General features: G+C 47.8%; 8 protein-coding genes and 1 non-coding gene across 9 annotated transcripts; 3 read left to right on the top strand and 6 right to left on the bottom strand.

Moving 5' to 3' along the window:
* Positions 1-90: 90 nt before the first annotated feature.
* Positions 91-1,202, bottom strand: PV05_11465 (uncharacterized protein). The gene is made up of 2 exons (XM_013454949.1): positions 852-1,202; positions 91-665 (listed from the first exon to the last, which is right to left on the bottom strand). The coding sequence occupies exons 1-2, from the start codon at positions 1,171-1,173 to the stop codon at positions 493-495; spliced, it is 495 nt and encodes a 164-aa protein (XP_013310403.1). The 5' UTR covers positions 1,174-1,202; the 3' UTR covers positions 91-492.
* Positions 1,203-1,289: 87 nt separating this feature from the next.
* On the top strand, positions 1,290-1,381 carry PV05_11464. Its single transcript has one exon. It is a non-coding gene; the product is annotated as a tRNA-Val (tRNA).
* A 277-nt stretch (positions 1,382-1,658) lies between these two features.
* On the bottom strand, positions 1,659-3,273 carry PV05_11463 (uncharacterized protein; the record flags this gene model as incomplete). The annotated part of the gene is made up of 3 exons (XM_013454948.1): positions 1,659-2,906; positions 2,963-2,995; positions 3,082-3,273. 3 exons carry the CDS (start codon positions 3,271-3,273, stop codon positions 1,659-1,661), a joined length of 1,473 nt encoding a protein of 490 aa, XP_013310402.1.
* Positions 3,274-10,615: 7,342 nt separating this feature from the next.
* Positions 10,616-12,817, bottom strand: PV05_11462 (uncharacterized protein; the record flags this gene model as incomplete). Its single annotated transcript, XM_013454947.1, has 1 exon — positions 10,616-12,817. The coding sequence occupies exon 1, from the start codon at positions 12,758-12,760 to the stop codon at positions 10,616-10,618; it is 2,145 nt and encodes a 714-aa protein (XP_013310401.1). The 5' UTR covers positions 12,761-12,817.
* A 2,854-nt stretch (positions 12,818-15,671) lies between these two features.
* Positions 15,672-17,882, bottom strand: PV05_11461 (uncharacterized protein; the record flags this gene model as incomplete). Its single annotated transcript, XM_013454946.1, has 2 exons — positions 15,672-17,576; positions 17,628-17,882. 2 exons carry the CDS (start codon positions 17,880-17,882, stop codon positions 15,672-15,674), a joined length of 2,160 nt encoding a protein of 719 aa, XP_013310400.1.
* A 538-nt stretch (positions 17,883-18,420) lies between these two features.
* PV05_11460 (uncharacterized protein) lies at positions 18,421-20,001 on the top strand (the record flags this gene model as incomplete). The annotated part of the gene is made up of 1 exon (XM_013454945.1): positions 18,421-20,001. One exon carries the CDS (start codon positions 18,421-18,423, stop codon positions 19,999-20,001), a length of 1,581 nt encoding a protein of 526 aa, XP_013310399.1.
* Positions 20,002-20,581: 580 nt separating this feature from the next.
* PV05_11459 (uncharacterized protein) lies at positions 20,582-22,422 on the bottom strand (the record flags this gene model as incomplete). Its single annotated transcript, XM_013454944.1, has 4 exons — positions 20,582-20,734; positions 20,800-20,936; positions 21,007-21,285; positions 21,333-22,422. 4 exons carry the CDS (start codon positions 22,420-22,422, stop codon positions 20,582-20,584), a joined length of 1,659 nt encoding a protein of 552 aa, XP_013310398.1.
* Positions 22,423-23,426: 1,004 nt separating this feature from the next.
* PV05_11458 (L-galactonate dehydratase) lies at positions 23,427-24,854 on the top strand (the record flags this gene model as incomplete). The annotated part of the gene is made up of 3 exons (XM_013454943.1): positions 23,427-23,537; positions 23,595-24,200; positions 24,252-24,854. 3 exons carry the CDS (start codon positions 23,427-23,429, stop codon positions 24,852-24,854), a joined length of 1,320 nt encoding a protein of 439 aa, XP_013310397.1.
* Positions 24,855-24,962: 108 nt separating this feature from the next.
* Positions 24,963-26,178, bottom strand: PV05_11457 (uncharacterized protein; the record flags this gene model as incomplete). Its single annotated transcript, XM_013454942.1, has 1 exon — positions 24,963-26,178. The coding sequence occupies exon 1, from the start codon at positions 26,115-26,117 to the stop codon at positions 24,963-24,965; it is 1,155 nt and encodes a 384-aa protein (XP_013310396.1). The 5' UTR covers positions 26,118-26,178.
* Positions 26,179-26,588: the final 410 nt, after the last annotated feature.

Raw genomic sequence — 26,588 nt, 5'->3', positions numbered from 1 at the left:
ACAGCCTGCTCAGCCACAACTGTGGCTGTGATCTAGTTTGTGTGGCTGAAGTGGATTGGCGGACTCACTGATCATCTCAGCTGAAGAGCTCTAGAATTGTTCCTCTTTCGATCCTTAAGAGAATGAGATGCAGCGATATTCCCTGGCCTACTAGACAGAAAGGTTGAACATGATAACCGTTGAGAACATCCGCCACAGGGTGATATCGAGCCGTTTTGCGGCCGGCACAAGGCTGGTCTATCACAGGATATGGACATGCCTCAAGCCGCGGAAGGGAATATGTCCTTTATCTTCAGCCTGTGAAACGGCAGCTCCATCTTAACCGTGCCATTTATTCTGTCACAGGCCCGTCTTGTGCAGTACAGCAATTCAATGAAGGAAATGGTACATGATGAACAGAGTCATCGTCCTCCATACTCCGATCACAGTCCAGCCTTACCAAGCCCAGTACCTATCGTGGCCCGGAACACCTTGCCCCGGCCCGTTGGCAGCTCATGTATCAGTCGAGAGCAACTTCTCCACAGCTGCGACCTTGTCTTCCATAGTTTGAGCCTTGTCCGTTCGACTACCAATGCGAATATCGGTCTGAATCCGCACAATGCCCTTCTCGTGTAAGATAGTATGAGCTTGGCCAATCAGACGAGTCACGTCATCCCACGATCCCTCTGTTACAAGAGAAAGCGTTAATTAGCCCTGAATGAATGTGAAGGACAAAAATATCATCAAAAGGACTGTACGCAGTACATTGGAAGGCTAGCCATATTGAAGTCTGAAGCTTCACTCAGGCCAGACCCTACAAGAAAGCGACCATGAAAAGCTAGAAAGAACTGGAGCGGGCACAGTGGGCTTACCAACAGTAGTCCCTGCTGAATGCATGGAATATTTCAACCCACTTTTCTTCATCAATCGCTGAACATCGGCTATCTGTGCTGATACGGAAGCTGTCGGTGTCCCTAAAGGAATGAGACAGAAGTCTGCGGTACATTTCGCTGGCGTTGCGAGGTCTTTCAGATCTGTAGCCATGATAATCCAGGCCGAATGGAAAGGTGTCTCCGCTGTTGGTCGTGCAAGTGAGGGTGAGTCTTTGCGAAAGCGAGGCAAGGTTGTGATAACGACTGACAGTCCTTTTAGGCACCAGTGATCGCCCGTCGTTATGGGCGTCTCCAGAGACATCGGAACTGACTAGTGTGCCCCGACTGAAAGAGTTATCAGTCCCAGTTGACGACATCCCCGCTCAAATTAATTGCTACAAGTTATATTCGGTCTCCCAAAATTTGACTGAAAATTGTGACCGAATGGTGTAGTGGTTATCACGTGTCGTTCACATAACCGTGAGCACTTTAATCCGACAAGGTCCCCGGTTCGATCCCGGGTTCGGTCATGAACCCCCCAGCATAGTTGCTGGGATAACTGGAGCCTCCTGTTTTTTTTGCTCACTTTCCAGACTTCACTTGCATACCTTTGATACATGGGACGATCAGGGTACCAGAGGACTGTTGCCCTCATGTACTAGGAACGCTCTTTTTCTTTTTTGGGACACCGGAACCTGCAGAACTCCAAAATCCTCCTAATCATGATACGGCATTGCACATGAGATATGAAAATATAGTACAGCTGAATGTCACTCATACCAATACACCACGATATAATTCCACTGATCAGTCTGGTATCTGCGCCATATAGGGGTTCACGAAGTTAGCAGATACCGGTGTCCCTTGCAACGTTGTTGCCGGTGAATAAGAGCGGCCTCGCTCCTGGTTTGTCCACCTCCTATGGAAGTTCAGTCTGTCTGCATCCTTTTTCCACCGATGCAGCAGGGACAACCATGGTAGCCACGACACCAAATATCTTAGCCTTGGCGGTTTGTCTCGCATGAGGTCGTCGATGTCGTTGTCTTCTGGAGGAGCCTCTTTAGGAGCGTGGTTCAGGGTATCAGTCGGTGGCGCAAATAGTTTGAACATACGGGACTTTGGGGGAAACGCCTGTGATCTCTCAGAGTTTTCTGGATCGGTGAACATCGAAGTATGTGCGTCTTGAGGGAGAGAAGGTTCATCGTCAGGATCACGCCATTTCTCCAGTAATTTGTAACCTAGCCGTACGAAGGAGAAGGCTCCAATGATCATGGGAATCAACTGCGACGGGAAGAATATGCGATTGCCAGGGCCGAGGACGCCCTTGACGTGATTGAAGTTGAGTGTACATTCGACTGTGATCATTGACCACACAATCCAAAGGAAGTTTGCGATACGTAGGAAGTAGAATAGGCGGCGGAGTCTAAAATGCATTTCATCAGTCAATAGCAGAGGGATCAAGTTGTGCGCGACGTACTCTTTGTGGTACAAACCTGTCGCGTAGTGTAAACGAGTCGAAGTCCGCCATCTCCCCTGCTTGGCCAGAGCGGCTCCTTTCGCAACTCGGGCGTAGAGCGAGATTGTTGAAATGAGGAGCATGATACCGAAGTAGATTACGCACGAGATGCAGGCAATGAGGTAGAGTATTCTGACACCAGCATCCGCCCTTACTTCCGCAAACATGAAAGTGTAGACGGTCGCACATGGGCCACTATCGGTCACGACGTCGGTGGTATGAGGCTTGATACCCACCACCCAGAACCACAGTCCAAAGACGGATACTGCCATGGCAAGCAGAAGTCGCAGATGTGTACCGAATCCTCCAAAATGGCGGATACCCTTTGGTCCTTCTGCTTCGTAGTGACACGTGCGATAGCCCCAGAGACTTAACACGGAGAAGATTGTGCCACCTGAGAGATGCATCAAGATCACACAGTCAAGTTGTGTCAGGACCTTTGTGATTGTGCATCGAACCATGGCCACGAGGTTCGCAAAGAGGAAAATCGCGTTCGTATCTAGGGCACCACCAATGTCTCCAGGGACAAAGGCATTGGCCTTGACAGATTGTCAGGTACGGTAAGTTCAAGGCTTGGAGTGATGGATTGACTTACCACCCAACCAGTGAACCATGAGAAGTAGATACCCTGTTAAGTATCAGCACCGAGTTGAAGCTCGCTGAGGCATCGTGGATGTTCGTCAAGCGTAGCTCGAGCCAGGGACCAGGACTTACCAGGCGGACACCAATGCCGTAGTAGTCGGGCGCTCTAGCACTCTCGCACTCATAGTCATTCGGGCTTGGACCGGTAACATTGGTTCGAGGAAGAAGCCATTTGGTCTCTTTCTCTGCGGCTGAGGCAGGGCAACACAGTAACAGCAGTAGAAGTCCGGAACAGACAAACAGCGGGCCGTACCGTCGCGACATCTTCGTGGTTGGAATGGCCAAACCAAGGCTGCAGAAAGATGGAATGGAAAGGGCCTAAGTGCACTCACAACTTAGGTAAGGTAACCTCACCTTTTTATCAGAGTGCATTTCGCAAATCCAGGGAGGCAATAGCATATACACCATGTTGAACGGCCATGCTGGGGTCTGCGATCAACAGATATTGCTAGTAAACGAGCGACAGCACCTCTTGGTGGATGTTGGTTCAGCTTCAGGCGAAATCCATGGGTCAAGCCCTGGATGGACTTTGGGAGCACAGTCTTTCATTCGCTTAAGCTTGATGAATGATGGCGATGCACTCCAATCTCTCGTAGAGACTTCAGCTATGACGGAAGTCGTGCTGCGTGGAAACGTCATACCATCACCCCCGTCAAGAGCAAGGCTGGCGATCCGAAGTATCGATTAAGGCCAGCAATGCTAACAGGCGGCAATTGGATGAGCGGCGAGCAGCCATCGACTAACTCCGCAACTCATCTTGCGCTCGTAGCCGATGCTCTATTTATGGTGTGTTGTGTTGTTGTTGTTGTTAGGGTCAAGCTGTGGGAGGCCTGATGTTGGTCTGAAGTTCTCGTATGAACTTATCCACTGACAACTTGGAGCCTGAAAGTGATGCCGATTTCTGTCTGCGCATCCCCTTCCGCCCCCCCCTCTCCGGGGGGCCTACAAGTCTTCATCAATAAGTCCAGCCTTTTGTTATCGAGTCGACGGACCCATATTCACCGAAAATGTCACCGGTAACACGATCAGTGAAAAGAAGGAAGGTGCGACTCAACAAACAGGTGCCTCAGAGCCTGTCAGCAGCCGCTCAGCGGAACACCAAAGCACAATATGAGCGCCTTTGCGGTCGTTGCGACCGCTTTGAACGAGAAGTCATAAGCCACCAAATCGGGACGCTCAAGCAAACCTCATTTTATCATCATTCTACATTTAATGACCTTTTTCGCGCCGCGAAGCTAGGGTGCCAGTTATGCAACCTGCTCACAGAAAACTACATCGATGCTCATCTAAGATATTGGGGAATCGACAGCAGGAAAACAGTTTTACAAAATTTTCGGCACGGCGACTCTCTTATCTCGCATCACAATGCCTGCCCTGCCGCAGACGACCAAACCTCGCACGACTTCGAGCTCGAGCTGCAAATTCATACCTCTAACGATGAGGTCTCCGGTGACCAATTCAATGCCCTATACTCGATCAGGCTTTCCAGATTTCTCTATTGCGATGATTGCACGGTTTTTAACCAATATACGGAACTAGGTGCAGATTTCTTACTGGTAACTGAAGCAGGTATGTCACTACTTTCTGCTGAGCAGTTGATCGCATATACTGACTACTAATATAGGTAGCCCTGCATGGAATGAGGGCAGGCTGGGAACTCGATTGATACATCAGAATCCTGACTTGGATATAGGGAGAGACTGGTTGAGGACATGTCTTGAGCAGCACTCTTGTAGCTCTAAGATGTGGAAGATCCCTCCCGCACGACTTGTGCATATAAGTTCTACGGAAGGACCAGGTTCCGATCTAAGGCTGATGAACGCTATTGGCCACGAACAGTATGCCGCACTCAGCTACAGATGGTCTAAGGCGATGCCACACTCCACATCGAAGAAGAACATCAAACAACACCGTTGTTCAATAGCCGCAGACTCCCTTCCAAAGACGATTCGGGACAGTATTATTATTGCTCAATCCTTGGGTCTTCGCTTCATATGGATCGACAGTCTCTGCATAATCCAGGACGACAATACCGACTGGGACACTGAGTGCCGCAAAATGGCCTCGATCTACGCGCATGCAGTCGTGACGCTCTCTGCAGACAGTGCTGCAAATGCTGACCAACCACTGCTTTCCAGGGCCCTACCATACCTGGACTATAAGGATTGCCATTTACGATATCGCAATAAAAAGGGAGCTATCGCCGGACACGTTCTCATGAAAGCATATGAAGCTGGAGATCGGGATAGTGTCGTTGAACCTCTGAGGGAACCTATACTGGATACTCGAGGTTGGACCCTTCAGGAGCGAGTACTTTCACCTCGGGTACTGCACTTCAGTCGCGATATGATGTGGTGGGAATGCCCTGCCGCCTATCGTTGCGAGACTGCTCGAACGCTTCTTAGCACTGACCGCTTTCATTGGACCAATTACCTTACCCCTTTCAGGACATCTCTGGCCACAATGACAAATGCCGAGCTCTACCGATGGTGGAAGAATTTAGTGCAAATATTTTCCCGTCGGAACCTAACATATCCAGGGGACAGACTTCCCGCTATTTCCGGAATTGCTGCGTACACGCAGTCAATGACTCGAGATCAGTATTTAGCTGGAATATGGCGTTGTGACTGGATTAGATCAATGCTTTGGGAATTTGATTCGGTAATTTGGGCATCCCCTGCATTCGTTGATCATGCACACCGATCACAAAAACGGAATCACTTGCTTCAATATCGAGCGCCATCCTGGTCGTGGGCATCTTCTCACGTGGAGGGACATTGCGTATTATTTGAGAATCACCAGAGAGAGCAACCACATATGGAGTCCTTTGCTGAACTACTCGACACTAAAGCCATCGTATCACGCTTCAACCCTTTCGGAAATGTACTCGAAGGCACATATATGACTCTCAAGGCTCCTGTATGTGTGGCGTACATTCAGCGGCTGGAGCCCGATCGTCCGGACTGCTCATGGTATCGTTATGCAATAGTCTCCTTGAGCGACTGCAGGCTATTTGACGATGGACATGAAATTGACGTATGTTTAGACAATCCGCAGCTTACAACCCATGGACATGCCAAATATAAATGCCTAGGTTTGAGATCACACCACGGGGCAATGTCAGAGGCTTTACTGCTCTTCCTGTGCAGTACTGAGACGCCACCTAGCCGTGGCGGATGCGGAGTATGGCGAACAACGTACAGCTTAATCCTCAAACCCACTTATCAACTCAGGACTCCTGGCACGTACAAGAGGATTGGACTGGTTCGGGAGACGAGAGTGTTAGAACATTCCACTAGTGACTGCCAACAGGGTTGCCACTTGGAGCAATTGATGAGACAGAGTAATACCAGGACAATAGTGCTCGTCTAAAAGGACATATTCATTTGGTAGGACCTATGAGTCTGATCGAGAATTACATTGCGCGACTTGTCGCACTAGTCCAGAGCGTGATAATCACCTCCGTCTTCAATTAACAGACAGCAACTTGGAGACTGGTGTTAGTTGAGTCTATTTAATGGCTTCCTTCTCCCGCGATGGCGCGGAAACTTTGCCAGTCCTCTCAAGATAATTGCCCCGACATCAAGCTCCGTGGGTCTTCCTAACAAGAGCCAACCTTTATCCACCTGTCCAAAAGTGTCGGAGAACTGAGTACTGATGAGATGGTATCAATGAAGCTTATGTACAATACCTCCAAGCCCAGCACTCTCACGAAGAATTTCGCGCGCCTTCCCACAGTCTACTCCTATATCTTCCTCTATTAACTTGGTAGCTAGCTCCGGAATCAAAACCTTACTGACGAAGTCCGTGAACCCGGTGCGGCGCAAGGCCTGGTTTCGACGTCTTTATCTCGGAAATTGAGACTCGAATTCCCGAATGACCTAGGTTCTCCTGGATTGCGTCAGTAGATCGTCGACCGTGTGATTTAAATAAGTTAGGGTAATTCGGTTAGACGTATCTCTAGAATCGGATTCAGTATTCACTTATATAATTTACGATCCCCGGGGCCTATAATAGCTAGCTTCACCGTTTTCGTTGCCATTTATTTGAGGGACCTTTCGTTCTCTGTCCAACTTTACTCGAGAGAGAAACGGTGACGAGATCTCTCCATCTAATATACCGTCAAGAGCTAGAAGAAATTTGCGAATGCGCGCATTTAGTCTCCGCTAACCGATACGAGGATATCTACGCCTAACCTACTCTAGTTCCACTGTATAATACAGCTCGATTTGGTGCTTATGTATCTCAGAGAAAGTATTTTGGTGCAGTATATTCTAACCCTCGAGCCGCTGTCGCGGCGGTAAAGATACCTTGGCTTTACGGTAGGGTCGTTAATACGACGTATTGACGCATCGTTCCAAGGTTGTAGTAGCTTCTGAATCACTATCTAATACGAGAATAGGTTTATACGGACTATAGTAAATTAGTAGCTTTACCTTTAGCTCCAAGACTTTGGGGTCTAGATATTAAACGTTAGGATCGAGGTCCGATAATTCTTGTATAGAAAAGGAAACATTAGGACCTAATCGATTAGCCTAGTCTAAGGTTAAAAGAGAATGCTCGGACGAGTATTCTTAAGCTATTCTAGTGCGACGGTTAGAGTGTAGCGTCGAACTCATAATCTTGGGCGATGTAAGTATTCGTAGTGTAACTACATTAAACTCTTTAGTGGAGTCTCGAGTGACTTCGGTATCCTTTGAATACGATAGGGTCGGCGAGCTGGATACGGGTCTTATCGGCCTAATAGGAGCTGACTCTACGGGAGCCGTAACGACCTCGGGACGAAACTTATTTAAGATCATTGGTAGCGCGATATTATCTTTGATATATATCGGACAGTTAGTAAGGGGCAGCGAAGAAACCATAGAGAGAACGAGGGAATTTGGCTGCTTAGCAGACCTCTGCTTCTTCCGTAGCTTTCCGAATGCCCGCGGACGGACCGCAGTCGAGTTTGGCGGTTTGGCGGTTTCCGGTGTCTCATCGATAAATTGATATTTCTCGGTAGGGATCGAAGGGTCGACAGGGCCGGCGGCGAGTTCGTCATTGAGAGTCTGACGGGGGCGTTTATAGGAGGGTCCACCGTCGATATCTTCTGCCATTATATCCTAAGACGATCGCTTAAATCCCTTGTTGAACTGTGTGTAGTGGACGTCCTAGAGGTGATATCGCCGCCTTAGGGCATTCTCGTATAGGATATTACACTAAGGAATTGAGCAACCTACTTCGCTTCTTCGATCTAGCTCTTCGGTGTATTTAGTTATATAAGATATCTAATAATCTAGTCTTAAGAATTATTGCATTCAATCTCTCGCCGATAGCTCCGTATTATTTAGGTAGATCGAGCAATAACCGAAAGCGTCTAGAGTACCGCCATAAATAAGCGGGTTATACTAGACGAAGTTTTAAAGCTAAGTTCGTAAATAAATTAAGTAATTATTTTAAATATATAATAGCGAGAGCGCTTCGAAGTAAATAAACTATATTTTTTAATTTACTCTTTAATTTATTATACTTAATAAATTTTATTTAAGTTAAAAGAGAATAAAAGAGAGAGAATTTATTTAGCGAAATATATATTTATAATAGAAAGCGTTATATTATAGAAAATAAAGTTATTTTATTAGCGAAACTAAACTATAAAGTTTGTTTATATTTATTTAATAAATTTTATTGAAAGTAAATTATTTTTTTTCTTATAACTATCGAAACTTTAGATAATTTTTTTAATAAAGTATTTAAGAGTTTCTAAATTATAAATATTTTTAACGAAGTTTTTATAGTTTTTTATATAATAGTTATATATTTATAATATATATAATTAATATATATAAAGAAATAAAACTAAAAAAGCTAAAGTAAAAAATAATACTAAAAGACTATATTTAGTCTATATATTTATAGTATCTTTATATCGTCTCTTTATTTTATTTTTAAAAGATTTATAAATAAATTTATTATTAATTTTTATTTTATTTAATTCTAAACTTTATTATTTTATTCGATTAAAGAAGCTCTTTTAATCTTTCGCTATTAAGTATAAAAATAATATAGTTAAAAGTAAATAGAAACTTATTAAGAAAAATACGCTTAAGAAAAAGAATAATTAATAAAAGTTTTAAAATAAAAATATATAAAGTATAAATATTATAATAATAATTATAAATTATATTTTAATAAAAATTTTAAATTTAATTACTAAATAAAAGAGAAGTATATAGCGAGCGAAGAGTAATATACTTATATTCTAAAGGATTAATACGGAGAAGTGCACCAAATGTAGTTGCCGCGCTAAAGTTGAATGACGCAGGATCACAGCTTGACGATGGGCTTTTTCTTGCTCTAGATAGCTTAACTAAAGTCTTAACTAAAGATAATCTACTTTAGGCGACTTAGTGATAAAGAATAGGCGAGAGTTAGAGGCGGAGGAACGAGCTCCGATATCTCTAGGGACTATTCTTCGAATTATAGCTTAACGATAAATTTTTTCTTACTTTAGGTAGTCTTAACTAAAGTCTTAACTAAAGATAATCTACTTTAGGCGACTTAGTGATAAAGAATAAACGAGAGTTAGAGGCGAAGGAGCGAGCTCCGATATCTCCGGGGACCGTTCTCCGGAGCAACGGAAAAGAAAATAAATGGTCTTTTGACGTCCTCGTCATTCAACTTTAGCGCGGCAACTACATTTGGTGTACGTCTCCATATAAAGTCGGCCTTTTACTAGGCGTTCGAACGAAATAAGCGGAGATTTATTATTAATATATAAGAGAGTAATATAGAAGGCGTATAACTAAGTAGTTTAAGCGTATTAGAAAGGGGGTTATATTAGAATTTCTTTATATTCTAAGTGAATTCTATCGTCTAAAGTTAACGAAAGTTAATATTATAAATAATAAAGAAGAAAGAAGGGCGAAGTGCTTAGGCAGTCCTTAGGGAGCGCTTAGGGATCGCTCAGAGAGTAGAAGGTAAGCCGAGAGTAAGCAAAGCGGCGAGCGGCTAATCAAAACGGGACAATAGACGATAGGTTTTTCGTATGACACTACCGAGATACTCAGCGGCGAATCTTGACCTCTCCAAAATCCATTTCCGTTTCTAGACCTGGGCATCCTGCCATTTGACCTGAGTCGTGACTAAGCCGCTCTGAGCTGTGGCTGTGTAGGCCTGAGCTATGCCCTGAGCAGCCCGGAGTATAGCCGTGACCGCCTTGCAGGGATCCATAACTTAGTCCCTCGTTAGTTCTTAATGTTTTATTTATTCGGAAGGGTCTAGGTCCGGTTTCTCTAGTTCGGTTATTGTTGTCAACGCCTTTGGGGGCCTCTTTCCAGGCTAAAGCTAGCTCGTACCCGCGGTGCAATACACGTGGTGGAGCCTTGGCAGCGCCCGGTAGAGCAGAAGAGGGAGCCCCCGCGTGTTGGGGTGGGGGGTTGCGCGGAAGGAGGAGTTTTTGAAGATACCTCCGAGCGCTGAGCGAGCCAAAGGGAAACTGTTTTATAATGATAATACGCCGCTCTGGTTTTAGTTTCCCACTATCTCTATCATTAGTTCCAGCTAAACTTGCGTTTTCAAGGCTTACAACCTTCTGTCTACGTTATAACCTGCCATGTTGGCTCTACCTCAACCGAATTTGGCGCCAGGACTTCTTAAACTTCGGACGCATAGCCTTTGTTGGACGCGCCCTTATACCTCTCACATATCGCGACTCGTCATATCGCGCCCCATCCGCGTCAAAAATCTCACGGTTGGATCGACCCACCCAGTCAAATGCGACCCTTTCCATTCCACTGCCAAAATCCGCAACAACCATGAGTCCGGGACCGATGTTGCTCCTCGCAGAACCTTTTCCAATGCAATGATAACCCAGGGCCATATGGATGGCGATACACGTCAGGTCCGGTGTCAATACTCTGGTTGTCGTCGGTTTGAACCACCAATGTAAATAGGAACCATCTTCTAAACAGCCTCCAGCATCTAAAAAATTGGATCCATCTTCCAGGTCTATTTTCGCTGCAAAGTACTTATCATCGTGGGAAGTATATCCGACCAATTCTATCGTCGATGTCCAGGCCGAGATGTGAATGTAATTTGACAGGGCCAAGCTTTTGTTCAAGTCGTTGTAAGAATCCTGAAATGAATCATAATCGATAATGTGGCCATCGTTGAATTCAAAATGAATATCAATGTTAGGGTCTGTCTGAAGCATTTCCATGTCAGACATATCCCATTTGACTGGAGCCGTCCAGCCTGTCCAGGACCAACTAGGGAAACCAAGTCGTCTAGGTGACGGAAGAGTTTCTCTCCAACAAAGTCCCACAAGAAGGCCTAGGACAGGTTTCCAGGATGTCGCTTCAGATCTTTCGGGAGGCCGGCGGAAATTGCCGCTTGGTCGAGGCAAGATAGGTACGCCAAGACAGTGGCGAATCTTAAAGGGGCCTTCTTCGAATGCTCTCAATATACCAAGAACCGCATTGAGAATGTCTCGGGGGTTTGTGAGAGACTTAGACGAGTACTCTTCAATGCGTTTAAGGACCTCCCAAGGGCCTCGTCCAACTCCTCGAGGAAATATTCCGATGTTGCCGCCGGCACAAAAGTCTGCTTTGAGACGTTGTTGAGACCTAATGTGCATATCTCGGAGCGGCAAATCAAACGCCTCGCAGCAGAGCATGCCGTAACACTCATAATATACCTGCTCGTCGGTAAATACCAGCCGTCGTCTGGATAAGATTCCTTCTTGGTATGTCCAAGCCCTTGTTGTCCACCGACAGTTATTGATCCAAAATTGTGGCTGGCTCAGCGAGCAGACCAAAGATTGATTTTTGATGCGTGAATGATTATGCTTGGACCGATGCCGTTTGCCCACCCCGGGTAGACCGTAGGTCACATCTCGACCTGCGGCGGCGATGATAGTTAAATCAGAGTTCCGGTAGATTGAGTCCATCTGGAGTAGCTGCGCTGTAACATCCTCCTTGTGATTCTGATCAATGCAGAACTGATCAACCCAGAGATACCGAAATCCTAATTTCCGTGTGACAGCAATGGAGTCTTCGATCGTGGCCGGTAAGTCTTTGGGAATCGACGCACAGTTGCCGAAAGCTTCCATGCCTTCTCCACAAACGTAGCTTAGGGCTACGTATGGATGATTCGCTGCCGGAACGACGTCGCCCATCTCGCAGTCAATCAGCTTCATAAAGGGCACGAGTGAGGATGCCTTGGAGGCACAGTCGTCTGTGTGCATCTCACGGCAGAGGCTCAACCAATCCTTAATGATTTCGAAGTCGATGTAACTCGGACTAAGTATTCGCAACCAGGTAGAACCTTGATTTTGAGCAATTAGATATTTGTCGGCTCCATCTATACCTATCATGCCCGTGTCGATAGCTTTCAAGCCACTTGGGCCCGACTTGATGCTTGAATATGATTGGAGTATGTATCGATCGCCGCTTTGTTGACGAGCTTCAGGAGGTAGAGTTGTAGCTAATAAGCTACACAAAGGGCAGGAGTCGATAGCCCAGGTCGAGACCGGGCGTAATCTCGTCACAAGTAAACCCCGACGTGTCTTATGCTGCCTCGACAAAACCCCATCAAGGTCAATTTTGGCGCATCTCTTGCAAAGTTGATCTTGTGGTGATGGAACGCTCCGTTTTGATCGTTTCAAACGTGGCAAATGATCGGAGACGGTAGAGTGTTCGGCACGAGCTGTGTGTTCTTCTTCCGTGGGTCGCAGTTTTCGTTTTCCCCGGAGCATCATGGACGCCATTTCGCAAAATCCAGACTTTTTCACTGAAGAAAAGGTCAAATTATATCACGTCATAAGTAGGGTCAGGAGTTGTGGAAATGTATGAAGAGGCCATATTAATGAGCTCGTGGGAGCCATAGCTAGTAGTATGGCACAGCCTCCTGATAGGCATCCTCCAGGCAAGAGTCTTGGCTGACACAACCCGTCAGGGCTCTTACCCGGCGAGCTTGCCGGTTCGGGTTACCTTCTCTTGGCATAGTCTGTGGCTGAGCCTCTAAGCACAAAAGACCTTTGGCTTGACCTCCAAGTGTGCTCAGAAGCTACGAGATCTACACTTCGACCCATTTCCCCTTGTTGGACACATTTCTTGTTTTATTGCGTCACTGCAAAGATACTTCTTGGACTCGCCAAAGTGGAGCGGTGTTGGAGGTAGGAAAGTGGCTGCGTCCAATGTGTGCCCGCAGAGTTATCTAACAAGAGCTCAAGCCTCGCTGTGAACATGCTTCTTCGAGGACCATCGCGACTCTCCGCGGGAGTCTAGAAGGGACCTTTTTTAGGATCTCAAAGGTTCAAAACCCTCGAAGAGAGATACCTAGGTAGTACTATTGGCAAGTGTGACAACCGCAACTACATATTCGTAACTTTCCTACGCCTCCCTGCCCAAAATTACCCTTTTTAGAGTTGACTCGAGTTATGTCTGTGATTTTCCGATTCAAGATAAAACGACAGAACCCGAGGAATGCCACTCATCGCCAAAAGAACCTGGTGTGTAGGCACCTTCTGAAGTCCTCACATGGTAGCGTCAAGCGATATCGTTAACTAGCCTGTATCGTACATGATAGTCAAACATGTCGTGCGCGGCATTACAAGTGTATGTGCCAACACTCAGGGCAGGACCAAGCAGGCTGACTTAGTTCACAGGCGACGGTACGGAACCAATATGCCGCAATTGTAGAGAGAGTGGTCGTGTCTGCGTTGCTGCTTTCAATGTCCGCTTTCGGCAACATAGGAATTCTACGGCCGCCGACGCAGGCCTCCACCTAAATGGCACGCTCACTTTTGATCACGACCAGATTTGGGTCAAAACACCGAAGACGTGTTGGTCAACCCTAGTTCCATGCCTTGGATGAATGCTGAACTGTAGCAGTAAGCTTCTTCAACGAAAACCCTGCCACCGAGAGTGGGGAGATATTCCTTTGGCAAACGAGAAGGAAACGTCGCCCGATAATGCCAGCGAAGCAGATGCCTCATTTGATGCTGCACAAACGCCCGGACATAGTCCGGTTCAGCAGGGTGGGCCTTCATATGACTGCCACTTAGGCATAGACGTCTTGCACCGCCAACGTCAGGCCACCGACCGCTTGTATGAGCATTATTCGCCAACGACAAACGATGGTGGCGGGTCAGAAGACCTTGTATGCAGGTCCCACGGCATGGAGGCTTCTCCGTCATTGTTACACAGCAGTTTTCTAGATGCTACTGGCTCCCATGGATCTGCTTCACTATATGTCAACTCTTGCGCCAGCCAAACGATAGACCATGAAAAGGTGGATTTGCTTCGCTATTTCAAACAGCAATAGGGAGATTATGGGTAGTTCAAGCCCAATGGACTTTTGAAGGCCTGGTTACTGACCTATTAGTTCGATATCACGGACAATGTATTTACAACAGAGGCTTTGCGGCTGGCTCCTATTTGTCCACTTTTACTGTATTCCATGCTCGCTACCTCAAGCATACACAAAAGTCGTGTCACCACGGATAAAGACGCTGTCTTCAAACATGTAGCAATGGCACAGAACTACCATGAGCAGTGCGTCACCATCCTACTACCAATGCTTCACAACAAGGCTGCGATAACAGATGCAGCTTTTCTTGCATGCTCCACAATCCTTCGGTTTTACGAAGAAATTAGCGGTACGATTTTGTATTCTCCTCTAAGTGTCTTTGAGCAATTAAAATGACCTTTCTCCTGCAGCTCCGGTTCATGGAATGGACGATGCACGTCATTTGCTTGGTGGCTACGCCTCAGTCGCAGAATCACAGCAACACATCCAGCTATCAACAAGCTTACTGAGTACTGCAGCATTCTGGATCCACCAGCGGCAAGATGCTTTTAACGCGCTCATCAATCAACGGCTTCCGAAGACTGACCTTGACTGCTCTGGACTGGACCGCTCAACATCATTCGCTGATGCAGATACGTGGGCGAAGCGAGCCACCTGCCTCCACGCTGAAGCTGTATCCTTCTGTTTTAGTATTGATGCTACTTCTAAAGACAAACACCACAATCTCCTGCAGCGCCTGGAAAAATGGGACCAACACAAGCCGGATATATTCTCGCCAGTATTTCATCAGGAACGTGATATCATGCAAGGACGACATTTTCCGGAGATCTACTTCCTGTGGGACTGCTGTGGTAAGCATGGTTCTCTGGCCCCCACTGTGACCATAGTACGAACGGTTCTTACACTTTCCGCAACAGCTTTTGCACTCTCCTATCACTATTTATCCATGCTATTGATGACCGTCTACGATCCGAGCGTACCAAAGATAGGACCTACGATGCTTGAAGGCCGGAAGAGGGTGGATGTGAGATAGATTGTAGCTCGAGTTTTCTGCTTCTGACGAACAATCCAGGACAAAGTTGTTCATTATTTACGACTTCTTTGTGGTCTGGCGGCTTCAAATCCAGTCCCTCCTGCCCGTGTGGTCACCTGCTTGGCACTATCTCAGTGTAAGTCATCCCATCTCAACGGTATTGGCACTGCTGAGTATCTCAAGGTGGTGGCTGGATTACAGATCCTATGGAACAACAAGCGGTCCTTAACCTGTTGCAGCTGATCGAACAACAGGACGCTTGGCCAACGCGCGAAACCCGACAGAAATTGAAAGCACAATGGGCACAAATCTGTTCAAGTTAAAGTTGACCTTATCAGCTCCAAACATCTTCCTGTAATTGCTTCGATTGCCGCAGCTTCCTGACCCAGGCCATTGCTTGCGTTGCGGTTTCTTCGGCGTAAAGACTTCTCATCTTCGCTAGAGCTTCCACGACTTGTCGAGCCATACTAGCTGATCCACAGATGTAGAAGCGACAACTGAGTTGATTCTGTAACAAATCCATTACCTCTTGAGCCCGTTCCTGAAGGCGGTCTTGAACGTAGACCTTCTGACAGTTGTCTCGGCTAAACGCTGTCCGAAAGTCAAAGACTTCCTTGCCCAAGATGTTCCTCGCCTCTTCCCATTCTTCCCTGTAGATGAAATCCACCTCTGAGTGGCGGAATCCGAGGAACAGTAACATCTTGCCCACATCTTGCCCAACTTCTTTCCGTCGCATGCGCTCCCGAACGAAAGCTCGGAAAGGGGCGACGCCGGTTCCAGCTCCCACCATTATGATCGGAACGGAGGCCCTCATTGGAAGCTTGAATGTGCTCTGACGAATCCAAGCGTACATTTTCTGTCCCCTCAGCTGTCCCCTGGGGCCATCAAACGTGAAGCTAGGTATGTCGCAGCTGGCAATATCCGACGTAGAGTTGTTTATGGCACTCTCGAGGGCGTGAAGGTAGCTCGTTGCGAGGCCATAACAGCCTCTGTGAAGCGACTTCTGGGCCTCTGCAACTTCTGGATGTTTGTCGACCACTGCAACTAATGAGGCTGTCCTTGGATCAGTCTCGGCTGAGGAGCAGATGGAGTAATACCGCGGTTGCATTGCTTTGAGTCGCTCCAGGAAGAACGAGAGAGGTATGGCCCAAGGAGCTTCTTCCTCGACCTTGATCAGGAGATCTGCGAAGGTTAAATGGGCATCCAAAACCTCGGATCGGAAAATATGAGCGTCATGGCTGATACGTTGCAACTCTGCAGCAGCGGCTTCTGATGGAGCAAATTCCGCAAGTGCTGCAACAGTTTCCATGGACATATACCCACAGATCTCGAGATGATGGCGAAACAGAGCGTGCGCGGTTGTTGGCGAAGGTACGGGGACCTTGTTGTCACTGTTATCTTGGGTTGCTTCAATCACCAGTGGGACGTCCTGCTTTTCTGATAGCCCTAACGCTGACAGCAGGCGCTCAACATGATGGTCGGGATTGCTCGGATAGACAGCCAGGTGATCGCCTGTTTTGTACTTGACTGCTCGAGTATCGCCCAGATCGAGGTCCATATGAATGCAGAGCCTGTCGCCCGTCTCCCAGAGCTTTCTTGCTCTGGAGATGGTCTGTGTTTTGGACACGCCACCGTCACCCGACCGATTTCGACCAAGGACCGAAGAATCAGGTTCCCCAAGATTCACCTTTTCCATGGCTATAGAAGGGACTTCTTCGATCTTGAACATTGCTTGGTACGCATGGGATTTTTCTGTTAGGTGCCATTTCACTTTGAGCTCATCTTCGATCGTTCGCCTCCACGAGAGGAAATGGCTCTCCGTCTCTCCATTCGCCTCGTCACCTTGGCCTGGCGGCCCCAAGCGCACTGCACCCAGATTTTGAAATACACTATCAGCATATACTGCCACTCTATTGTATTGTCGGTAATTTGAGTTGCCCAGGCCAAAAATCAGGTAACGAAAACGCTTCAAGCTGGAGTCGGTAGATTGAAGCGTTCGTAGGACATTCCAGAGACCATTAACATCATCCGGTGGATCTCCATCGCCATATGTCGACAGCACAAAACCGCAGACATGTTTCTCGGTGAGCTGCGTCAGATGGTTGTGGTCGTAATCATCAAGGTTCGCAGCAAGCGTTTTAAGTCCAAAGCCATCATGAAAACTTTTAGCGAGCCGTCGTGCAAGGACTTCGCCTCTTCCGCTTTGGCTGCCCCAGAAAACAACAATGTCGAACTGTTTCTATACAACAGTTGAGCTCAAATACTTACATATTCTCCCGCAGATACTCACCTTCTCAAATACATGAGCGATATTCCTTCCATCTTCTTCCTTCTGCTTTGCAATCGCTCGAGCGCCTGACGATTGCGGGACGCGATACCAGAACTCGTGTGGTATATCTTTATGATTCAAGAAATATCGTTTCCAGATGTAGTGTGCCAGGATACCAATGGTCAAAAAAAGCACAAATATGGTATTACTTCTTGTCTCACTTGACTGCCAGATGCTGTCTGTGTATGTGTCGAACAGAACAGTACTAGTATGCATCTTCAAGGCCGATATTGTCGTTTCTCAACTTCTACTCTGGATGCAACAGACATAGCTCTTATCCTTTCCAGATCCCTTCCACATTCCTAGCCCTACAGTATTCCTGAGAGGTCCACGCTGTAATCCTAGGATTACAGTAGTGGCCTTCCCAGGGATCAATCGAATGACAGGCTCGCAGGTGGGGCGGGTACCAAACCTGCCTTTTTGAGAGTTCTAGGGGCCCGTGAGCCCCTGCTCATCTTCAAGCCAACTGGGTTACAGTACTAACTTAACTAGCTCGCGTCAAGCAGACTTTCCCAAAATGCTGTTGGTACAGATCGCCTCTCTTGGGCATATTCTCAAGTCTGGAGTGTTCCCTGGATTAGGACCCTGAGAAACGTGCCATCGTGCGGGCAACCTTGGGCGGAAACAAACTCTGCTCGACTGAATATATAGGCAATGGGGTCAATACATCCGCCATAAGGCATCTAATCTGGAATGCACGAAATTTCTTATCAAAGGCTCTACGAAACCCGTCGTTGGGGAAATCGTCTTACAAATGTTGTTACTGGCATCTTTCGTTGCCATTACGGTGGCCGGGCTTCTCATATTGGTGACCAAACATGTATACGTGTATTACAGAGATGCTAAAGACCTACGACGCTTTCCTGGATTGAATGTTTTGGCACCTTTTACCAATATACCATACATGTTCCATGCGTCACAGTGTCGGAGGTTCAAAGCTGTACATGATGCTCACGAGAGATGTGGCCCCATCGTTCGTGTGGGTCCGAATTCTCTCTCTTTCAACGACGTCGCTGCAGTCCGAGCCATTTACGGTCACGGATCACCTGTACGGAAGGACGAATTTTACGATCTCTTGTCAGGGACTCACCGGCACCTGGCAGATGTTGCTGATAGAGAAGAGCATTCTCGAAAGCGTCGCGTCCTGGCGGGAGCTTATTCGCAGGCTGGGTTGGAACGATGGGAACATGTTGTCGCAGACAGGACCGCTGCCTTAATTCGACAATATGACCGTCTCTGCGACGAGCCTGAATATCAACCTACGCCACATGCCGACCCAGCACTCACTCCTCAGGCTGTCAAAGGCTTCATCAACCACCGAAACTGGATGGGCATCTTCGCCGAGGATGCCATTGCCCAAATTGGTCTCACCGCTGACCTCAAGCTTCTCGAGGCCGGTAGTGATGTTGTCACGGTCAGAGATTTGAAAGGACAAGAATACAGCTTCAGCTATCGCGAAGCTCTTTGGTACTCTCACCGTATCCAGTCTTGCCTGGTGTGGTCACCAAAGTGGTTCTCGCGTCTTGTTCGCCTGACATCGTGGCATCCGTGGTGGGCCCATGACACTGATTACACCAACATGTGCATCCACATGGTACAAAGGCGTTTGGCGCGGTATGAAGCCGGGGAACAACTGGACGATTTCTTCACGTACCTCTTGGAAGACAAGCAAGGTTATGCCAACATGTACCCAATGGGCGAGCTCGTGGCCGAGTGCAGCATTATGCTGAATGCCGGCTCAGACACGACAGCCACGGCGTTGACGAACGTGATGTACTGGCTACTAAAGAATCCTTCTTGCCTGGCTAAGCTCCGCGCCGAAGTCGATTTGGCAATGGATCCGGATGAAACGGTTCCTGCCTATGACAGGGTCAAGCATCTCCCATATCTACGTGCATGTCTGGACGAGAGCTTACGCATGACGCCGCCAAACACAATGAATATCCCCCGCATGACGCCTCCTCAGGGTATGTCTATTATGGGCCACTGGATTTCTGGCAACACCACCGTACACGCCCCGACATATAGTGTACATCGCAACCCAGACGTTTTCCCAGATCCGGAAGCGTACAGGCCTGAACGGTGGCTGGTGGAGGGTTCCAAAGACTTACAGCCACATTTCATCACGTTCAGTGCTGGTGCCAGAGGCTGTATCGGGAGAAATATCACGTATCTAGAACAGACAATGGTGTTGACGAGCTTGGTGCATCGGTTTGAGTTCGAACTGCTGAGCGAGGCCTGGGAACTAAGGCACACTGAAGCGTTCACATGTTCGCCTGGTGATATGCCCCTCAAAGTTTCCAAAAGGGTGATTTCTAAGGAACTCAGCATGTAACAGGTGTAGTGATCCTTGGGGACATTTGTGCAATGTTCTCCGTAACGGCGGTCTTGATCAATGCCATAGTAATATAGGTCTTTACACCTTTAAGTAAGAATTCCATCTGTCCAGCGGTCGAGGTTTTGTAGCATAGCTATCTGAGCCGCCCAACGTCCTATTCCTAACAAGTTGATCTCTTTTTGCCGACGTTGTACTGCTCGTAAGTGTTATAGCAAAAGCCATTCGAACAAGGGGCTCACTTATTTTCTTGATTTGTAATAAGAAAACTTACCCTGAGGTGGTAACATCTGCTAGAAATCCCACTTCCAAACTCGTTTTAATTATGATAAAGAGTTGATGCAAGTGGTTGGATAATTTTCACATTACACCTGGGTACAAAAATGGCACAATAGATGTTGTTGTCGATGATTTCTCTGTCACAGTAACCCTCATCATGGCCTACGAGCAATTACTCCTCGATTATTGCTTGGTATATGTCTCCGAGTCAGTTTTCCTGAAAGTAAGATTCCTTTCCTTCAGCCCACGCTCTTGTTTGCTTGAACCTCTTATGATAACGACCATAATTTGAAGTGCAAGTCTATGCAATGTCCTTGTCCAACTGCTCCAAGGTTTTATTCGCTGTCTCTGGCACCAAGAAGTAACTGAAGACTGCTGACAAGGCACAAAACACCGCAAAGAAGATGAAGGTTCCGTATGTTATGCTCTCGATCATTGGTGGCACTACAACCCCCTGAGGACGTGAAGTTAGTTAGACTGCCTTCTTCTGAATACAATTCAATGAGATAATTGACTTACAATGACGAAGTTGGCAAGCCAGCTCACGGCCACAGCGAGACCAACACCTTTTGCTCTGTGTACATTCTGATATACTTCGCTCGGCAGTGTCCAGATAAGCGGGCCATAGGAGAGTCCGAAGACGACGACGTAAACATCTATTTATCAGACAGTCAGTCAACTTGTCCGGAAGAAACATTGGAGGGAGGATGAGCTGAGCTCACTTACAGACGAAGGCGACACAAACCCATCCAGCAGTGGGGTGGCTTGGCCAGTCATTACCAAACTTTCCGTACACAGCAGCCATGATTACATGCGCTGTGCCCATACCGACGGCTCCCCAGATGGCCAGAGGGCGTCGGCCGATGTTGTCCATCCAAACCATGGCCGGCACCACACCGACGAATTGACCAATGTTGATCATGCCAGCCAAAATCACGCTGTTGTGGCTGCTTTGGCCAAGGGATGTGAATAGAGTGGGTGCGTAATAGACAAAAGCATTTATTCCTGGGATGGGTTAGGTAAACAACAGCATGTATTGACTCCAAACTCACCTGAGAACTGGGTGAAAAAGCAAATTCCGACTGCAGCTGCGGTCCTCTTTCGGACCTTCTTCCCAAAGAGATCGCACCAGCGAAGTAGTTCCAGCTTTGGACCAGTAGCACCCGGATGCTGTTTCTGCGCAAGCTCTCGTTGGAAGTTAACCTCACCAATGATTGACTGCCACTCCGCTTGCACACGACGGTCAGTGGGTGGTAGACGACGCAATTTCGAAATCGCACGTAAAGACTTATCGTGCTGGTCCGTCATAACCAGCCATCGTGGAGAGTATGGATAGAAGTGGATGCCCATCCCAAGCAGGGTCGCTGAAACCATTTGCAGACCAAACGGCACACGGAATGCTGCACTCCCAGCCAAGTACTGTGTGCCGTATGTCACCCAATAAGAAATGATAGCGCCGATGACAATGGTGAGTTCCTCGAGTACCAAGAGTGAGCCGCGCATCTCAGGAGGGGATATCTCAGATATGTAGAGGGGAGCACCCATAGCCAAGGTTCCAACTCCAATTCCTCCGATGAAGCGGCCAGCTACAAGCGTGCCATAATTCATAGAAGCTGTTTGAATGATCGCCCCTAGGTCGAAAAAGCCAACCGCGACAGTGAGGGCCCATTTTCGCGACCACTTATCCGCCACGTAGGGGTAGAAGAGGCATCCCAAAAAGCCGCCGAGTAAGAGCATGCCAGTCATGAAACCGGTATTGAAACCATAATGCGCATGTGAGGGTGCGACCTCGGGATACTGGGCCTGAAACTGTGGCATGACGAGGATGAGTGAAATGACACCTTGATCTGGCGGATGGAGGATATCAGTATAGTGGCTGATGGTTGCAAATTTTAGAGCTGGTTCCGACTTACCATAACCATATGAAAAACCCCCCATTGATGCCAGAAGGGCAGCACCGAGGACATATGGCGAGCTCAGAAAGGCCTTCGCGCCTGCCGTGCCATAGTGAGCTTCTTCAGGAGCTACCGCCAAATCCACTTCGAGGTCGACTGCTTCGCTTCGTTGCGAATTCTCAAGATGCTCAAGTTTCAAGTTAGTGGTTGCCTTGTCGTCAGCCTGAATCCCCATTGCACTCTGCATTCCCACGCTCAGCTGAAATAGACAAGAGACAACTTAACCTGAAGGGAAGTGCCTTAAACCCTGCGGCTACAAGTCAAAGGAGACGTGATTGATATTCAATGCAACAAGGCAGGAAGTATGATCAGGCATGTGGAAAAAAGCGGCGGTCATGCAGCCCTTAAATCAAATCGTTTGCTCTTGTCAGTCGTTAGTTTGTGAGATGGAGATTCTCTGAGAACAAGTCTTCGCCTCGGGAAATGTACCGGTGATCGAGGTCAAGACATAACCATCTGGGAAGGTGGGATTGCTCAACGAAGGGAACTTCCCCTGAGCAAAGACCAAAGTTGCCTTTTTCAGGGTTGGGGTTTGCGGGATATGCGGGATACTATTCTTCGAATGCGCGAAGATGCCAACCATTCTGGGGCCCCAACAATTCAATTCACTCTCAGGATGATCCGGGTCATACAGTAGGTCGAAGAGTGTGTGGGTCAATAACCGGCAGTTTTACCGTCCGCCCTGTCAGTTGTCCGACAAAGAGCATTGGAAATTCTTTCAACCATGGTCAGGATTTAACTTCTACTTCGGGCCTGTTCTGGAGAACATTGACCGGCTTGAGGCAACGATGGCTCTACTTTATCTATTGTAATTCTGATGGAGTTGGAACGGGACGTCGAAATTGGAGACTGCCTCTGATCTCAATCGATACAATCCCAAGACACAATTGGAGCCGCGGCAGAGAAGTCCATGCTTGTCCCGGGGCAAGGCAAGGCTGTCTGGTCTCGCCTCATCGGAGAAACACTGTCAAGTTCCGCTTGGAAGCTGCCATATATAATAGCCGCCCAGACAATTCCGGTGTAGATACCGAAAACCTCAGAGTCCGGCAATAAGCACATTTTACATTACGTGGCCTGATCAGGAGACATCATCAGAATACAGCATGGTTATTATCACCGCCATTTCCTCTCATGATGTGAGATTCCCGGTAACCATATGTTTCTTACGTTGGAGAAGATGCTGAACTAGTTATGAAGACGTCACTGGACAAAACCGGCTCGGACGGCATGAACGTTGGTCCAGACTACTCTTCGGCCTATTGTGTCGTAACGACTGACACTGATTTCGTCGGTCATGGCATGGTACGTGATTGCCTCGTGATATGGTTCTTCAAGAGACTGTACTGACACGTCATTCAGACATTTACTATTGGGCGAGGGAATGAACTCGTCTGCGCAGCGATTGATCTTCTAGGTCCCCTGGTTGTCGGAAAAGAACTCGACTCCTTGACCTCCGACTGGGGCAAGACATGGAGGTACCTTACTTCCGACTCTCAGCTTCGATGGATTGGCCCTGAGAAAGGTGTTATCCATCTGGCACTTGGCGCGGTGGTGAACGCGCTATGGGATCTATGGGCCAAGTCCTTGGGTAAACCGCTTTGGATGGTCATTGCCGACATGACTCCCGAAGAAGTGGTAAGGTGCATCGACTTCCGATACATCCAGGACGCCTTGACCCCAGAGGAAGCCGTTGAACTGTTGACGCAAGCTCAGGAGGGGAAAGCTGAGAGACTTCAAGAAGCCTTGAAGAACAGGGCCGTCCCCGCCTACACAACCAGTGCTGGATGGCTCGGATACAGCGAGGCGAAAATGAAGAGGATCCTTCAACAGAGTCTGGATGATGGATTTAGGCATTTCAAGTTGAAAGTCGGTACCAACCTCGAAGTTGATCGGAAGCGCTTATCGATCGCTCGAGAAATTATCGGATTTGACAAAGGGAATACTTTGATGGTTGATGCCAATCAGGTTTGAGTATCTTGACCGTGCATCAGAACAAATGGCTAATCTGACCATCAGGTCTGGTCAGTCACAGAGGCTGTTCCGTATATGCTATCCCTGGCCGAATTCAAGCCTTGGTTCATCGAAGAACCCACCTCGCCTGACGACGTCCTCGGACATGCTGTCATTCGCAAAGCCCTTTCCAATACACCTCACGGCGCAATAGGAGTTGCTACAGGCGAGATGTGCCAGAATCGAGTCATCTTTAAACAGCTATTGCAGGCTGGCGCGGTTGACGTTATCCAACCTGATGCGTGCCGCGTCGGCGGAGTCAACGAGGTGCTCGCCATTCTGCTTTTAGCACGGAAATTCAATGTCCCCATCGTGCCTCATTCGGGTGGGGTTGGCTTGCCTGAGTACACCCAGCATCTAAGTACAGTTGACTATGTGGTGATCAGCGGAAAGAAGAGCCTACTAGAATACGTCGACCATCTTCACGAACACTTCTTGCATCCCTCAAGGATAGAAGCCGGGTATTATGTAACTCCGCTTGAGGCTGGATACAGCGTCGAGTTGAAGCCTCAGAGTATGGAAAGATTTACCTTTCCGGGTGAAGAAGGAACAAGCTGGTGGCGGACATTGGACGCGGAACCTGTGATCAAGGCACCTCGTGTCATGTAATTGTAGTCATTTAATCTTGGGAATGCAACATGTTTTTCAACATTACATTGCAGCTTCGCGACCCTTTATAAATATGAAGAGAAAAGCTTCATATCGGGTCGGACCCGATCATGTCCGGCTGAAGGTCTGTGAAAGTGCGTACCTTGCTGTCCTCAAATGGGCTGCCAAGGTCTTTGGTGGAGTACTCGAGAAATCGTAGTCGAGCCAGGGGCCTAGGATGTTCCTGACTGCACTGTAGAGGGGCTCGTCACGCTTCGCCATCGTTCCATCGATACAATCATAATTGTAGAGGGGTGGTATAATGCTCATCATATCTTCAGTTGCGGGTGGCCTTGACATTTTGAGTATCCGTTTCGCAGTCTTCACGTTCTCTTCGAGGTCTGAGATTGACCCAATGCCGGTGATCGTAGTCACTGTAAAGCCTGGTTGACAGTTTTGCAGCGCCCGAGATATCGCGAAGCGCAGAGCAAGCGACGCTAGGTCATCACCCTCACTGTGGACCCAGCACGCAGCATTCTGGGCAGCAGCTCGCAATCCAGCAGGGGCAGGATGGAAATCTCCAAGCGCACCCACTGGTACTCCGTCGTTCCTAAGGAGGCCGACAGCAAGGGGGCTGGAGCTGCAGACTGCTTTCACACCAGCCTTGCGAAATGCCTCCAGACCCTTTTCCTCGAGCTCCGTGTTCTGCAGGGTGAGCTTCGCCCAAGATTGGACCACGTCGACGGGGTATCCAAATCTCTCGCGAGCTCTAAGTGACACGGCCTCTAGACGCTCAATATCGTATCCAGAAACACCGACATACTTAATGATGCCGTTCTGTGAAAGCTCTTGTAGGATCCCGATTGCTTCGACTGCTTCATCAATGCTTACAAACTCGACATCGTGGCAAAAGACCACATCCAAATATGTCGTCCCAAAGCGTTGCAAAGAGCGAGCAACAGATTTACGAATCCAATCAGGAGAATAGTCAAAGTGCTTCTCTGCAAGCCTTCCGACCTTTGTCATCAGAAGGTAATCATTCCGTCGATACTTGCTGCATATCTCCGGATGAGACAAAGCTGCACCTAGTAGTTGTTCAGATGGCTCGTAATAGGGAGATGTGTCGATGGTCCTTAGACCTAGCTCAAATGCTCTTTGGACGATGTTTCTCACTGGCAGAGATTCCGGGTTTGGATGTAGTTGATAGCTGAAACCTGCTCCGCCCATGACAAGTGGTGAAAGCCTGCTAAATACTTCTTCTCTGTCTGGTGGTGAGTTATCCATTTGGCCGATTTCCTGCACTATAGAGATTGGACTGCTGGGATCATGGAAGACGAAGATTTCGTTCCTCTAATATGGAAGGGCGTATCAGGATCATTGGTTGATTCCGCATGATCGTCTTGCTCCGGGGTGGACTTCTGCAATGGGAAATGGCTTCGGCGCAATAGCGCAGGCTGTAAGAAATCTACGGTAGGCAACTAGTTCCGAGTGTTCAACCTGAGCAGCTTATGCTCTCACTTACATACAAAGTCCCAACAATCTTTGCCATCCAGCAGTAGTCTGGACTGAGCGCGTACCAAATGTAGAGAAAGGAAGCGCGAACATAACTAGGTAGCTTCGACTTGAAGGTCTAGAAAAGTGCAGTACGGAATGGAATACTCCGTAATGATAGCCTTTGACTCCTGACTCTACAGCTCGCACGTGAGCTCGGTAGGTGCTCTTATAGCAGCATCAGATACTCAAAGCAGCGTGATA

The sequence above is a fragment of the Exophiala xenobiotica genome (assembly GCF_000835505.1).
Source record: "Exophiala xenobiotica strain CBS 118157 unplaced genomic scaffold supercont1.7, whole genome shotgun sequence".
NCBI lineage: Eukaryota > Fungi > Ascomycota > Eurotiomycetes > Chaetothyriales > Herpotrichiellaceae > Exophiala > Exophiala xenobiotica.
This window is presented reverse-complemented; position numbering and strand designations above follow the sequence as displayed.

What these genes read in the sequence shown, in the direction of transcription:
- PV05_11465 (XM_013454949.1), bottom strand. Translation starts at nt 1,173, where the DNA reads ATGTCTCTGGAGACGCCCATAACGACGGGCGATCACTGGTGCCTAAAA. An exon ending in TTCAGCAGGGACTACTGTTG is followed by an intron (nt 666 to 851) that starts GTAAGCCCACTG and finishes CTCTTGTAACAG; the next exon opens with AGGGATCGTGGGATGACGTG.